Source organism: Nerophis ophidion, linkage group LG04 (genome assembly GCF_033978795.1).
Source record: "Nerophis ophidion isolate RoL-2023_Sa linkage group LG04, RoL_Noph_v1.0, whole genome shotgun sequence".
NCBI classification, from domain to species: domain Eukaryota; kingdom Metazoa; phylum Chordata; class Actinopteri; order Syngnathiformes; family Syngnathidae; genus Nerophis; species Nerophis ophidion.
In genome coordinates this window covers 5,972,255-5,989,271 of record NC_084614.1, presented here as the reverse complement: position 1 = coordinate 5,989,271, position 17,017 = coordinate 5,972,255, and the positions used below count along the sequence as shown (strand labels likewise).

Below are 17,017 nucleotides of genomic sequence, written 5' to 3'. Positions count from 1 at the left end.
ATCCGCCGTATAAATAAATGTAAATTACTTATTTTTCCTGTAGGCTTTAAATTTCTCGGCAGGAGCGAAAGTTTGACAGACATAGCAACAGTAACTTTTGCAGGCAGGGCTAAGAGGAACAAACTTTCGCGCGGATGGGTAGCAGGCTAATGTGCGAACCACAATTACACAAAATGGATACATTTGCAACTCGCACCTCAAAGGTCTGCGGAGAAACAAAAATATGACGGGTCTAATCAACCAAAAAGTCAACCTAAAAGAAAATATGGCGAAGGGTATCTTGCTCTTGGATTCACGGCAGCGGAGGTGGGGGCAGAGGAGAGACCCCTGTGTGTTCTTTGTCTAAAACGGCTAGCAGCAGACAGCCTGAGACCCAACAAAGCAAAGAGACAACTCGAGACCACACATGATGTCCAATAAATTGTTTTGTTGGGGCGATGGGGTTAGGTGGGCCTTGAGTCTAAAGTGCTGATGACAGAAAAAAAAAAAGTTTGAGAAGCCCTGACCTAATTGTACGGATCTCACTTTAAACGGCAAACCGATCATTTAAATGTTTTCACTTTGAATATGAAACGAGGAGTAAAATGTACAATATTATCAATTATTTCACAAGGACATGTTTTAAGGATATTGTACAGTATCATTAAATCTAAAATGAATGTGATCACTTTCAGGATCATTTTATTTTTAGCCAGTAAACAACTGTTATGTACTTTTGAATCGGGTTTTCCCCTTTAAATAACAAAAATTATAGAATTTTACAATATTCATTATTATTAAATATTAAATGTGCCAACTAGTTTTACGGCATACATCATCCCCCCTTTACCCATTTGTTAAAAAGACGAAAGTTGATGCGAACGCCTACGTGCTGTCAGAAAACTAAAAGAAGAAGAATGCCTTTGTGCAATTACTGCTAATAAATCAATCAATAAAATGCATCAGTCAAATAGTACAGGCAACTTCGTTAACATGGAGCCACAGACAATTTCATTCAAAAAGTCCCAATTGCTAACATAAAGATACAACAACAAATAAAGGCAAAGAAGGCCTAGTAGGTAATTACAACAACAGACAAAGTATTAAAAATGTCGGTCCAATAACTGCACAGGGATGGGCAGAGCCAAAACATGTGTAGCAAGTAAGCTGGAGACTGTTGACACTGAAATAAGGCTATATGTGGCACAGATACAAGATTTATAAACTCTACTTAAACCCCCACTTAAGAACTTTCAGTTTTGGTTTATATTGGCCGCACCAGTGAACCAAAGCGATGGCGTTTTCCCAAAAGGAAAACCACATTTACCATGAGGACTAGCGCATATAGCGTCCAACTGACACGATAATGCCACAATGATTCTGTATTACTGAACTTTCCACAGTAGGAACCTACATTCGTTTTCTACCACTTATTCCCTTTTGGGGACGTGGGGGTCGCTGGCGCCTATCTCAGCTACAATCGGGTGGAAGGAGGTGTACACCCTGGACAAGTCGCCCCCTCATTGCAGGGTCAACATAGATAGACGGACAACATTCACACCAACCTACATATTTTACTCAAACCTTATATTTGCAGTTTGAAGTCACTGCATTGTTTTTTCCTTGTACAGTTCTTTTGAGTTTGTTGCGTGGTTGGTCAGTGTGGAACTGCAAAGTATCGCGCTGGTGGGTATTTATTGCTACCACACAAATTTCCAGTAGCTAAAATTAGTATTATTATTCTGATTTGAGCATTGAAAGTCGCTTACTAGTTTAGCAGGAACAGATCCAAAGCAGCATTGGTCTAAAATCTCTTGTCTTTTGACCTCACGCAAGCTAGTGAAAGTCGTGCCATTGTTGATCCTTGATTGTCCCTCCCTTTTTCTTTTTTTTTGAAAACCCGATTCAAAAGTACATAACAGTTGTTTACTGGCTAAAAATAAAATGATCCTGAAAGTGATCACATTCATTTTAGATTTAATGATACTGTACAATATCCTTAAAACATGTCCTTGTGAAATAATTGATAATATTGTACATTTTACTCCTCGTTTCATATTCAAAGTGAAAACATTTAAATGATCGGTTTGCCGTTTAAAGTGAGATCCGTACAATTAGGTCAGGGCTTCTCAAACTTTTTTTTTTTCTGTCATCAGCACTTTAGACTCAAGGCCCACCTAACCCCATCGCCCCAACAAAACAATTTATTGGACATCATGTGTGGTCTCGAGTTGTCTCTTTGCTTTGTTGGGTCTCAGGCTGTCTGCTGCTAGCCGTTTTAGACAAAGAACACACAGGGGTCTCTCCTCTGCCCCCACCTCCGCTGCCGTGAATCCAAGAGCAAGATACCCTTCGCCATATTTTCTTTTAGGTTGACTTTTTGGTTGATTAGACCCGTCATATTTTTGTTTCTCCGCAGACCTTTGAGGTGCGAGTTGCAAATGTATCCATTTTGTGTAATTGTGGTTCGCACATTAGCCTGCTACCCATCCGCGCGAAAGTTTGTTCCTCTTAGCCCTGCCTGCAAAAGTTACTGTTGCTATGTCTGTCAAACTTTCGCTCCTGCCGAGAAATTTAAAGCCTACAGGAAAAATAAGTAATTTACATTTATTTATACGGCGGATTTCACAGACAGAATCACAAAGTGATTTACAGTGTGTATAGAAAATGAAAGCATAGTAAAAAAAAATCAAAAATAAAAAATTTCCTCCCTTTCCTCGAGCCCCACCTGTCATGTCTCTATTCCCCACACTTTGAGAAATGCTGAATTAGGTCAACATTTTTCGACCCGTATGTACGGTCACCGTGTGCTCGGAGAAGAGGTAGGATTAAATATAAGTTTTACTTCTTAATATTCCTTTTCAGATTTGTTGAAAGGTGCAAATGGAACCATGTGATGTTACTTGACGTAAACATGTCTGTAACAAATACATCAAAACCATAGCCGCGTGTGTAATGACTAACATTTACATAACATTTTGTAGATGGCATTGCATGTCTTGACTTGTTCTATTCTGTCTTTTGAACGTACAAGTCAATGTCTTGTTTTTAGTGTGAGGTTTAACTGTTGTGTTTATTTTGTGTCATTGTGAAGTTTTTTGTACCTGAAAATCAGATATCCCGGCCCCCCAGACACATTTTTTCCTCTATATCTGCTCCCCAGGTCAAAATAATTGCCGAGTGTGACCGTGTGTGACCGTGTGTGACCGTGTGTGACCGTGTGTCTTGGCTACCACTCTTTACCGCATCTCTCCATGAACCCCGAAAAAAACATCCGACCAGGAGCGTTGGGCTGCAGTGCATTGTGGGTAGGCGAGTCTTGTACATGATCATGTTCTGTCGGTTCATTTGCAAAATAAACCAGAGAGCACAACTCAGCTTTGATACAAAATGAAAGTAAAAATAAGACTGAGAAGATCAAAATAATTGTCAAAGCAGCATCAAAGTTGTTGAAAGAACTATCTTGGTACCGGGTGCAAGCTGTACTACGGAGAGTAGACGTGACGGAGTCATGTTACCACATTCCAACACCCTGTTAATGGTCCGGTGGAATGCCAGAAGTTTGATAGCAACCGAACATGAATTAAAGGGATATATTAAAAATATGAAAACTAAACCACGTATAATTTGTATTCAAGAAACAGGGCTGAAGCCAAAATTAAACTTTATAATAAAAGGATATATAACGATTCGTAAAGATAGGAATGAAGGGTAAAGAGGATGATGTGCCACATTTATTAAAGAAGATGTAGTCACGGGTAAAGAAACAGCAGAACCTTTAGCAAAAACATTTGTTGAAGTGCACAGTAATGATAATTTGAGAAATGTGGAAAAACAAAAGAGAGAAAAAACAATGAGTTTAAATATTGGGGAAATGATGGAAGACAACGTTAATATAGCTTTACCAACACTATGGATATGACATTTTCTTTGAATGAAATGGTTCGAATTTTGAAAAAGGTTAAAAATACGTCACCGGGGAAAGACCTAGCGGGTTATCAAATGATCAAAAACTTAGGTGGCATCGTCAAAGAAGTGGTCTTGAAATGATATGACAGGATATATGAAGAAGGAGAATGACCGGCAGAGGGGAAAATTAGCGGTAACAATTCCAATATGCAAGTCAGGGTAAGACCCGGAAGAGGCAGGAAATTATAAATTTGGGGAAAAGTAATGGAAAAAAAAAAGATTAATGAAAGACTAGTATATTATTTAGAGTCAAAAGAAATAATCAAAAAACTAACAAAGTGGTAAATAATGTTCAAGACTGGGGAACGGCTTGAGGTTTAAGATTCTCTGTTGGAAAGACAAAAGTCATACATTTTACAAAGACAAAAGTACCAAACAAGCTCCAAATAAAAACTCTAAGGTGAAAATATAGAAGAGGTACAAGTATTTAAATATTTAGGAATATGGTTTGATAAAAATATGAACTAGTCAACCCACATCAGCAAAATAGAATTGATTAGATTAGATTAGATAGTACTTTATTTATTCCTTCAGGAGTGTTCCTTCCGGAAAATAAAAAAATAGGGGAAAAAGTAAAAAGGTGTTAAATATAATGAGGTCTTTGAGGGGTAATGATTGGGGGGCTGATAGGTTAACGTTGAAAACAATACATGTATATATTTATAACTTTAATTCCATCTGTTATTGATTACGGATGCATTATTTACCAATCTGCTTCAAAAACATGACTTGGGAAAATAGACCGGATCCAGTCACAGGCTTTAAGGTTATGTTGTGGAGCTACTACATCAACCCTAGTGCCAGTATTACAAGTAAAAATGAACGAAAAACCTTTGGACAAGAGGAGAGATCAACTCTCAGCAGTTTATCGGGCAACTTTAAAAGGATCCAAGCAAGGATATCCGACTTGTCCAGTGCTACCAATCTGCCAAGAAAAAGAGAAAACAAAAAAAGAATAGTTTTGGGTGGATTATAGGAGACATATGTAATAAAGTTAAAATTGACAATATTAAAGTTAGTCCTACAGTACCAATGCCTGCAATACCACCGTGGATGTTTGATAACCCAAAAGAAAACATGCAATTACTAAAGAATAGAAATTTAAATAGTTACCGGATAGAAAAATGGATTGAGATATGATATATACGGATGCATCAAAAACTATATAAAAAAAATAAAGGTAAGAGCTGTAGCAGTTATCCCTCAAGGAAACATAGTATTAAATAAAATAATCAGTGATAAACTATCTGTTTTTACGGGGGAATTGGTAGCAATTTATATGGCAGTTAACTGGATAGAGGAAAACAAAGCAAGGAAAGTAGTTGTGTGCTCGCAGTCCAACAGTGCATTGATGAGCATAAAAAAAACATAGCATCAGAAACAAGACAAGATTTAGTTTATGAAATAGTTCAGGTAATCTATAGAATAAATAAAGCGGGAGGTGTGGTAACATTTCTTTGGGTTCCTTGGAAGATATTGTAGGATGGAATTCACAACACATAGGATATAAAGCATTATACACGTATTTAAAAAACATTGGGTTAAATAAAAGAATATAGAGTAGGGATCCATCTTGATCCACACTCCATTTCAACCAGAAGGTTGCTTGGCGGAAACAACCGCCCACCTCCGGAATCAGTCCCCGCCCATTCCCCTTAGGCGCGAAATTCATTTGAGCGAAAGACATTGGAATGAGAGGAGCTCTTTAAAGCTCCTGAGAATCTTAAAAAGCTTACAGAAAACGAGAAAAACTTACAGCGGGTGCCTGTCGGACATTCACCGTCGTTTTCGATGATTTCCCCTCGGAGCAAGGATTCGATGTCTGGAGTCTTTGGCGCAATCAAGCCTTCTCCTCTGCCTGGAACGGCCGTTGACGGACCCGCCAGCTTTAAGGGAGACCAGTAAGCAAGAGATGTAAACGGAAAATCTGTAAGTAAATATATGTATATATGTATCGTATACCGCATGTTTTTTTTCTTGTAAAATGAGAATCATTTGACTCACCAGACTGCGATTGTGGTAAAACGATCGCGTTAGGATCTTACGGCAAATCCTCTATGAAACTAAATAATGAATACACATAATATTAAATAATTTGAAGGTTTAAACACACCTCGAAAATCATCTTCCAACTTTGTAAGACCGTTTAAGCAAAGTTCATCGTCTTTCACTTCGTCGTCATCGGCTGTTAAAAAAAAAAAAGGTATTACATCGTCGTACAAGTGCAATGCTTTTAACGTTTAAATGCTTAAATGGAGTTAAACCAATGTCTAATAACATGGTAAAGCAGAGGTAATGGTGTGTGTGTGTGTGTGTGTGCGTGTGTGTGTGTGTGTATGTGTGTGTGTGTGTGTGTGTGTGTGTGCGTGCGTGTGTGTGTGTGTGCGTGCGTGTCCTGTTGATTCAAACGGTCATAAACATTTAAACTGTCAGATGGGAAGTCAGTAAAAACTGAACCCTCCTTTTGTCCCCCAAACTGACCTGTTGATTCAAACGACCGTAAAGACCAGTTGCTACGTGACACTGTGTTCTGCGATAGTTTTTTCCATCTGTTTAAATATGTTTTCGTGAGGTACGGAAGTTGTTTCAGTGCGTACGAATGTGTGTGTGTGTGTGTGTGTGTGTGTGTGTGTGTGTGTGTGTGTGTGTGTGTGTGTGTGTGTGTGCGTGTGTGCGTGTGTGCGTGCGTGCGTGTGTGTGTGTGTGTGTGTGTGAAGTGTGTGTGTGTGTGCGTGTGTGTGCGTGTGTGCGTGTCCACCAAAAACTTCCCAATCCACGGTAGATAACGATGAAAATATCGAGAAAGGGCTTCCGTCTCTTCTTTCTTTTAGCTGAAAACTGAATACGATTTAGAAACACTCGACTTTTTTGCGGAGCGTCAATGTAAGTTTTATTATTTTTATAAATCGAAACAGGCGTTTCACTAATCATGACCGAATCGAACAAAGTCTTTACGCTAACGTATAAAGCTCCACCTCCTCTGCGTGTGTGTGTGTGTGTGTGTGTGTGTGTGTGTGTGTGTGTGTGTGTGTGTGTGTGTGTGTGAAGTGCGTGCGTGTCCACATCTCCACACGTAACATTCCCAGCCATCAATACATCGAAATCTGGAAGTTGTTTCAAACGATCGTAAACATTTAAACTATCAAATATATGGTCACATGCTGCTCAGATGACATTGCTTTCTTAAAAAAACTGATCCCTCCTCTGTTCCCTGTCAGGTCTTAACTCCACCCTCTTCCTGGTTTAACCACTCCCACCGCAGGTCTTAACTCTGCCCTCTTTCTGTTTAAAACTCCACCCTCTTCCTGGTTTAACCACTCCCACCGCAGGTCTTAACTCCACCCTCTTCCGGGTAAGCCACACCCACTTGACCTTGACATTTGAACCTGACCTTTGACTTTGACCTTTGACTTTGACCTTTAACCTTGACCCCCTCATAAATCATTAACCTTTGAACTTGACCCCTCATAAATCATTGACCTTTGACCTTGAGGGTCATAAATCATTGATTTATGGGGGGTCATAAATCACTTTTGACTAAAGGTAGGGACTTAACTTCTCTCTCCCATGCTCCATGTTGGATGTCCCCACCCTGGTTTCAAATCCCCCCTCCCTCCCCTTTTATCCCATGCTCCATGTTGGATGTCCCCACCCTGGTTTCATCCCCCCCTCACCCCCCCTTTATCCCATGCTCCATGTTGGATGTCCCACCCTGGTTTCATTCCCCCCTCCCTCCCCTTTATCCCATGCTCCATGTTGGATGTCCCCACCCTGGTCTTATTCCCCCCTTCCCCTTCTTTATCCCATGCTCCATGTTGGATGTCCCCACCCTGGTTTCATTCCCCCCTCCCTCCCCTTTATCCCATGCTCCATGTTGGATGTCCCCACACTGGTTTCAAATTCCCCCTCCCTCTCCTTAATCCCATGCTCCATGTTGGATGTCCCCACCCTGGTCTTATTCCCCCCTTCCCCTTCTTTATCCCATGCTCCATGTTGGATGTCCCCACCCTGGTTTCATTCCCCCCTCCCTCCCCTTTATCCCATGCTCCATGTTGGATGTCCCCACACTGGTTTCAAATCCCCCCTCCCTCTCCTTTATCCCATGCTCCATGTTGGATGTCCCCACCCTGGTCTTATTCCCCCCTTCCCCCTCTTTATCCCATGCTCCATGTTGGATGTCCCCACGCTGGTTTCAAATCCCCCCTTCCCCCCTTTTATCCCATGCTCCATGTTGGATGTCCCCACCATGGTCTCATCCCCCCCCCCCTTTATCCCATGCTCCATGTTGGATGTCCCCACCCTGGTCTCATTCCCCCCTCCCTGCCCTTTATCCCATGCTCCATGTTGGATGTCCCCACGCTGGTTTCAAATCCCCCCTCCCTCTCATTTATCCCATGCTCCATGTTGGATGTCCCCACCCTGGTCCCCCACCCCCTTTACCTCATGCTCCATGTGTGATGTCCCCACCCTGGTCTCCTGGACGTTCCACTGATACCCCCTTTTCTCCCATGCTCCATGTGTGATGACCCACCCTGGTCTCCTAGATACCCCACTGATTACCCCCTTTTCTCCCATGCTCCATGTGTGATGTCCCCACCCTTGTTTGTTGGACCCCCCCCCCCCCCCCCACTGATCTACGCCCCTTTTCTCCCATGCTCCATGTGTGATGTCCCCACCCTGGTCTCCTGGATACCCCACTGATTACCCCCTTTTCTCCCATGCTCCATGTGTGATGTCCCCACCCTTGTTTCCTGGACCCCCCTCCACTGATCTACGCCCCTTTTCTCCCATGCTCCATGTGTGATGTCCCCACCCTGGTTTCCTGGACCCCCACTGATCTACCCTCCTTTCTCCCATGCTCCATGTGTGATGTCCCCACCCTGGTCTCCTGGATACCCCACTGATCACCCCCTTTTCTCCCATGCTCCATGTGTGATGTCCCCACCCTTGTTTCCTGGACCCCCCTCCACTGATCTATGCCCCTTTTCTCCCATGCTCCATGTGTGATGTCCCCACCCTGGTTTCCTGGACCCCCACTGATCTACCCGCCTTTCTCCCATGCTCCATGTGTGATGTTCCCATGGACTCCCCTGATAGTGCCCCCTGCCCCTCTCATTGTATCTGACGGTGTGCCCTCTCTGCACTTGTTCTGTAGTACATAGTCTTTGAGGCTGGACACGAACCCCTGGGTGGCCCCCAGTCAGAGGAGAGCGTTTATCAGGTACAGAGACAACCTTCCCTTGTCATGTGTAAGAACAGCAAGTCATCCCATTTCTGCACATTCACCCTCAAGTCAGACATATATGGAAGCTGAGGAAGAAAAGTTTGTGTTTGAGAGTCAAGTAGCGTCAAGGTGACTTTGACCTAGAGGTCTTTGACTTCTCCCCTTATGACGATCTGTTGGGCCAGCTAAGACCTGTTGTGTGGTTTCATCCCACGTGGTCCTTCTTGTTCCTGTGAAGATGAAGTAGAGAGAGCGTGAGATTAGTCACATGAGCCGAGTCACAAGATCACATTAGTCACATGATCCGAGTTACCAGATCACATTAGTCACGCGATCCGAGTCGTCACAAGATCACATTACACACAAGATCCAAGTCACAAGATCACATTAGTCACACGATCCAAGTCACAAGATCACATTACACACAAGATCCAAGTCACAAGATCACATTAGTCACATGATCCAAGTCACAAGATCACATTAGTCACACGATCCAAGTCACAAGATCACATTACACACAAGATCCAAGTCACAAGACCACATTAGTCACATGATCCAAATCACAAGATCACATTAGTCACATGATCCAAGTCACAAGACCACATTAGTCACATGATCCAAATCACAAGATCACATTAGTCACATGATCCAAGTCACAAAATCACATTAGTCATATGATCCAAGTCACAAAATCACATTAGTCACATGATCCAAGTCACAAGATCACATTAGTCATATGATCCGAGTGACAAGATCACATTAGTGTCACGATCCGAGTCACAAGATCACATTACACACAAGATCCAAGTCACAAGATCACATTAGTCACACGATCCAAGTCACAAGATCACATTACACACAAGATCCAAGTCACAAGACCACATTAGTCATATGATCCATGTCACAAAATCACATTAGTGTCACGATCCGAGTCACGAGATCACATTACACACACGATCCAAGTCACAAGATCACATTAGACACACGATCGAAGTCACAAGATCACATTACACACACGATCCGAGTCACAAGATCACATTAGTCACACGATCCAAGTCACAAGATCACATTGCACACAAGATCCAAGTCACAAGATCACATTAGTCACATGAGCCGAGTCACAAGATCACATTAGTCACATGAGCCGAGTCACAAGATCACATTACACACACGATCCAAGTCACAAGATCACATTAGTGTCACGATCCGAGTCACAAGATCACATTACACACACGATCCAAGTCACAAGATCACTTTACACACAAGATCCAAGTCACAAGATCACATTAGTCACAAGATCCAAGTCACAAGACCACATTAGTCATATGATCCAAGTCACAAAATCACATTACACACAAGATCCAAGTCACAAGATCACATTACACACAAGATCCAAGTCACAAGATCACATTAGTCACATGATCCGAGTGACAAGATCACATTAATCCCATGATCCGAGTCGCAAGATCACATTACACACAAGATCCAAGTCACAAGACCACATTAGTCATATGATCCAAGTCACAAGATCCCATTAATGTCAAGATCCGAGTCACAAGATCACATTACACACAAGATCCAAGTCACGAGATCACATTAGTCACGTGATCCGAGTGACAAGATCACATTAATCACACGATCCGGGTCACAACATCACATTACACACAAGATCCAAGTCACAAGACCACATTAGTCATATGATCCAAGTCACAAGATCACATTAGTCACACGATCCGAGTCACAGGATCCCATTACACACACGATCCAAGTCACAAGATCACATTACACACAAAATCCAAGTCACAAGATCACATTAGTCACATGATCCAAGTCACAAGATCACATTAGTCACACGATCCAAGTCACAAGATCACATTACACACAAGATCCAAGCCACAAGACCACATTAGTCACATGATCCAAGTCACAAGATCACATTAGTCACATGAGCCGAGTCGCAGGATCCCATTACACACACGATCCAAGTCACAAGATCACATTACACACAAAATCCAAGTCACAAGATCACATTAGTCACATGATCCAAGTCACAAGATCACATTAGTCACACGATCCAAGTCACAAAATCACATTACACACAAGATCCAAGCCACAAGACCACATTAGTCACATGATCCAAGTCACAAGATCACATTAGTCACATGAGCCGAGTCGCAGGATCACATTACACACAAGATCCAAGTCACAAGATTACATTAGTCACACGATCCAAGTCACAAGATCACATTAGTCATATGATCCAAGTCACAAGATCTCATTAGTGTCACGATCCGAGTCACAAGATCACATTACACACACGATCCAAGTCACAAGATCACATTACACACAAGATCCAAGTCACAAGATCACATTAGTCACACGATCCAAGTCACAAGATCACATTAGTCATATGATCCAAGTCACAAGATCTCATTAGTGTCACGATCCGAGTCACAAGATCACATTACACACAAGATCCAAGTCACAAGATCACATTAGTCACATGATCCGAGTGACAAGATCACATTAATCACACGATCCGGGTCACAAGATCACATTACACACAAGATCCAAGTCACAAGACCATATTAGTCATATGATCCAAGTCACAAGATCACATTAGTCACACGATCCGAGTCACAAGATCACATTACACACACGATCCAAGTCACAAGATCACATTACACACAAGATCCAAGTCACAAGATCACATTAGTCACATGAGCCGAGTCACAGGATCACATTACACACAAGATCCAAGTCACAAGATCACATTAGTCACATGATCCAAGTCACAAGATCACATTAGTCACATGATCCAAGTCACAAGATCACATTACACACAAGATCCAAGTCACAAGATCACATTAGTCACACGATCCGAGTCACAAAATCACATTACACACACGATCCAAGTCACAGGATCACATTACACACAAGATCCAAGTCACAAGATCACATTACACACATGATCCAAGTCACAAGATCACATTAGTCACATGATCCAAGTCATTCACATTGGAATAAAATTTGAATAGAATATTATTGGAGTAGAACAAGATTGGAATAGAATCGGATCGGAATAGAATAGGATTGCAATAGAATATAACCTGAATAGAATCGGATCGGAATAGAATTGCACGGAAAAGAGTGTTGCCATGTTGCTTACTTCTCAAAAGGATCGGAATAGAATAGAATTGGAATAGAATAGGAGTGAAATAGAATCGGATCGGAATAGATTAGGACTGGAATAGAATAGGATCTGAATAAAATTGTGTCTGAATAAAATCAGATAGAAACAAGACTTGCCATGTTGTTTACTTCTCATTGGGAGCTGAATAGAATCAGATGTAAACAAGTGTTGCCTCCGATCCAACGCAGGTCCCAAGCAGTCAGCAGAAGGACGGGATCTATGACGTCCCGAAACGCCATTTCATGACTGTAGGTGTCCTTTTGCTTTTTACCATTTCTCTCCTGACTCCTCTTCCTCCTCCACCAAACCTCTCTGATGGAACTGTGATTGGTGGAAAAGTGACGTGAGGACACAATCCGCATGTCTTTGCGTGGTGCAGATGATTGAATAGACAAATTAATACAATCCTTTGAGAAGATGAGAGGTTTGGAGGTGAGGTTCTTCTTCTTTCACCTGCATGCATCCTGTAGACCAGCATCAGTTGTCCCTTGGTGTCACCTAGGGATGGCTACTCAAGCATCCTGTAGACCACCATCAGTTGTCCCTTGGTGTCACTTAGGGATACCTAATCAAGCATCCTGTAGACCAGCGTCAGTTGTCCCTTGGTGTCACTTAGGGATGGCTATCCATGAATTCTGTAGACCAGCATCAGTTGTCCCTTGGTGTCACCTATGGATGGCTACTCAACCATCCTGTAGACCAGCATCAGTCGTCCCTTGGTGTTACCTAGGGATGGCTACCCATGCATCCTGTAGACCAGCATCAGTTGTCCCTTGGTGTCACTAAGGATACCTAATCAAGCATCCTGTAGACCAGCATCAGTCGTCCCTTGGTGTCACCTAGGGATGGCTACCCATGCATCCTGTAGACCAGCATCAGTTGTCCCTTGGTGTCACTTAGAGATGGCTACCAATGCATCCTGTAGACCAGCATCAATTGTCCCTTGGTGTCACGTAGAGATGGCTACCCTTTCAACCTGTAGACCAGCATCAGTCGTCCCTTGGTGTTACATAGGGATGGCTACCCATGCATCCTGTAGACCAACATCAATTGTCCCTTGGTGTCACTTAGGGATGGCTACCCATGCATCCTGTAGACCAGCATCAGTTGTCCCTTGGTGTCACTTAGGGATGGCTACCCATGCATCCTGTAGACCAGCATCAGTTGTCCCTTGGTGTCACTTAGGGATACCTAATCAATCATCCTGTAGACCGCCATCAGTCGTCCCTTGGTGTCACTTAGGGATGGCTATCCATGCATCCTGAAGCCCACCATCAGTCGTCCCTAGGTGTCACTTAGGGATGGCTACCCATGCATCCTGTAGACCAGCGTCAGTTGTCCCTTGATGTCACCTAGGGATGGCTACTCAAGCATCCTGTAGACCAGCATCAGTCATCCCTTGGTGTTACCTAGGGATGGCTACCAATGCATCCTGTAGACCAGCATCAGTTGACCCTTGGTGTCACTTAGGGATGGCTACCAATGCATCCTGTAGACCAGCATCAGTTGTCCCTTGGTGTCACGTAGAGATGGCTACTCAAGCATCCTGTAGACCACCATCAGTTGTCCCTTGGTGTCACTTAGGGATACCTAATCAAGCATCCTGTAGACCAGCGTCAGTTGTCCCTTGGTGTCACTTAGGGATGGCTATCCATGAATTCTGTAGACCAGCATCAGTTGTCCTTTGGTGTCACCTATGGATGGCTACTCAACCATCCTGTAGACCAGCATCAGTCGTCCCTTGGTGTTACCTAGGGATGGCTACCCATGCATCCTGTAGACCAGCATCAGTTGTCCCTTGGTGTCACTTAGGGATGGCTACCCATGCATCCTGTAGACCAGCATCAGTTGTCCCTTGGTGTCACGTAGAGATGGCTACTCAAGCATCCTGTAGACCACCATCAGTTGTCCCTTGGTGTCACTTAGGGATACCTAATCAAGCATCCTGTAGACCAGCGTCAGTTGTCCCTTGGTGTCACTTAGGGATGGCTATCCATGAATTCTGTAGACCAGCATCAGTTGTCCTTTGGTGTCACCTATGGATGGCTACTCAACCATCCTGTAGACCAGCATCAGTCGTCCCTTGGTGTTACCTAGGGATGGCTACCCATGCATCCTGTAGACCAGCATCAGTTGTCCCTTGGTGTCACTTAGGGATGGCTACCCATGCATCCTGTAGACCAGCATCAGTTGTCCCTTGGTGTCACTTAGGGATACCTAATCAATCATCCTGTAGACCGCCATCAGTCGTACCTTGGTGTCACTTAGGGATGGCTATCCATGCATCCTGAAGCCCACCATCAGTCGTCCCTAGGTGTCACTTAGGGATGGCTACCCATGCATCCTGTAGACCAGCGTCAGTTGTCCCTTGATGTCACCTAGGGATGGCTACTCAAGCATCCTGTAGACCAGCATCAGTCATCCCTTGGTGTTACCTAGGGATGGCTACCAATGCATCCTGTAGACCAGCATCAGTTGACCCTTGGTGTCACTTAGGGATGGCTACCAATGCATCCTGTAGACCAGCATCAGTTGTCCCTTGGTGTCACGTAGAGATGGCTACTCAAGCATCCTGTAGACCACCATCAGTTGTCCCTTGGTGTCACTTAGGGATACCTAATCAAGCATCCTGTAGACCAGCGTCAGTTGTCCCTTGGTGTCACTTAGGGATGGCTATCCATGAATTCTGTAGACCAGCATCAGTTGTCCCTTGGTGTCACCTATGGATGGCTACTCAACCATCCTGTAGACCAGCATCAGTCGTCCCTTGGTGTTACCTAGGGATGGCTACCCATGCATCCTGTAGACCAGCATCAGTTGTCCCTTGGTGTCACTAAGGATACCTAATCAAGCATCCTGTAGACCAGCATCAGTCGTCCCTTGGTGTCACCTAGGGATGGCTACCCATGCATCCTGTAGACCAGCATCAGTTGTCCCTTGGTGTCACTTAGAGATGGCTACCAATGCATCCTGTAGACCAGCATCAATTGTCCCTTGGTGTCACGTAGAGATGGCTACCCTTTCAACCTGTAGACCAGCATCAGTCGTCCCTTGGTGTTACATAGGGATGGCTACCCATGCATCCTGTAGACCAGCATCAGTTGTCCCTTGGTGTCACCTAGGGATGGCTACTCAAGCATCCTGTAGACCACCATCAGTTGTCCCTTGGTGTCACTTAGGGATACCTAATCAAGCATCCTGTAGACCAGCGTCAGTTGTCCCTTGGTGTCACTTAGGGATGGCTATCCATGAATTCTGTAGACCAGCATCAGTTGTCCCTTGGTGTCACCTATGGATGGCTACTCAACCATCCTGTAGACCAGCATCAGTCGTCCCTTGGTGTTACCTAGGGATGGCTACCCATGCATCCTGTAGACCAGCATCAGTTGTCCCTTGGTGTCACTAAGGATACCTAATCAAGCATCCTGTAGACCAGCATCAGTCGTCCCTTGGTGTCACCTAGGGATGGCTACCCATGCATCCTGTAGACCAGCATCAGTTGTCCCTTGGTGTCACTTAGAGATGGCTACCAATGCATCCTGTAGACCAGCATCAATTGTCCCTTGGTGTCACGTAGAGATGGCTACCCTTTCAACCTGTAGACCAGCATCAGTCGTCCCTTGGTGTTACATAGGGATGGCTACCCATGCATCCTGTAGACCAACATCAATTGTCCCTTGGTGTCACTTAGGGATGGCTACCCATGCATCCTGTAGACCAGCATCAGTTGTCCCTTGGTGTCACTTAGGGATGGCTACCCATGCATCCTGTAGACCAGCATCAGTTGTCCCTTGGTGTCACTTAGGGATACCTAATCAATCATCCTGTAGACCGCCATCAGTCGTCCCTTGGTGTCACTTAGGGATGGCTATCCATGCATCCTGAAGCCCACCATCAGTCGTCCCTAGGTGTCACTTAGGGATGGCTACCCATGCATCCTGTAGACCAGCGTCAGTTGTCCCTTGATGTCACCTAGGGATGGCTACTCAAGCATCCTGTAGACCAGCATCAGTCATCCCTTGGTGTTACCTAGGGATGGCTACCAATGCATCCTGTAGACCAGCATCAGTTGACCCTTGGTGTCACTTAGGGATGGCTACCAATGCATCCTGTAGACCAGCATCAGTTGTCCCTTGGTGTCACGTAGAGATGGCTACTCAAGCATCCTGTAGACCACCATCAGTTGTCCCTTGGTGTCACTTAGGGATACCTAATCAAGCATCCTGTAGACCAGCGTCAGTTGTCCCTTGGTGTCACTTAGGGATGGCTATCCATGAATTCTGTAGACCAGCATCAGTTGTCCCTTGGTGTCACCTATGGATGGCTACTCAACCATCCTGTAGACCAGCATCAGTCGTCCCTTGGTGTTACCTAGGGATGGCTACCCATGCATCCTGTAGACCAGCATCAGTTGTCCCTTGGTGTCACTAAGGATACCTAATCAAGCATCCTGTAGACCAGCATCAGTCGTCCCTTGGTGTCACCTAGGGATGGCTACCCATGCATCCTGTAGACCAGCATCAGTTGTCCCTTGGTGTCACTTAGAGATGGCTACCAATGCATCCTGTAGACCAGCATCAATTGTCCCTTGGTGTCACGTAGAGATGGCTACCCTTTCAACCTGTAGACCAGCATCAGTCGTCCCTTGGTGT

The 17,017-nt window shown here is 44.2% G+C and overlaps 1 protein-coding gene across 5 annotated transcripts in view; it reads left to right on the top strand.

The window, feature by feature from the left end:
- Window positions 1-17,017, top strand: part of dab1b (DAB adaptor protein 1b) — a 79,109-nt gene that overhangs the window by 43,650 nt on the left and 18,442 nt on the right. For 4 of the 5 annotated variants that reach the window (XM_061896837.1, XM_061896834.1, XM_061896835.1 and 1 more), the window contains exons 7-8: window positions 9,104-9,169; window positions 12,554-12,613. The exons of the other annotated variant lie outside the window; for it this stretch is intronic. In XM_061896837.1, the coding sequence (XP_061752821.1) occupies window positions 9,104-9,169; window positions 12,554-12,613 (126 nt within the window). The remainder of the gene's footprint in view (window positions 1-9,103; window positions 9,170-12,553; window positions 12,614-17,017) is intronic. 5 annotated transcript variants of the gene reach the window in all.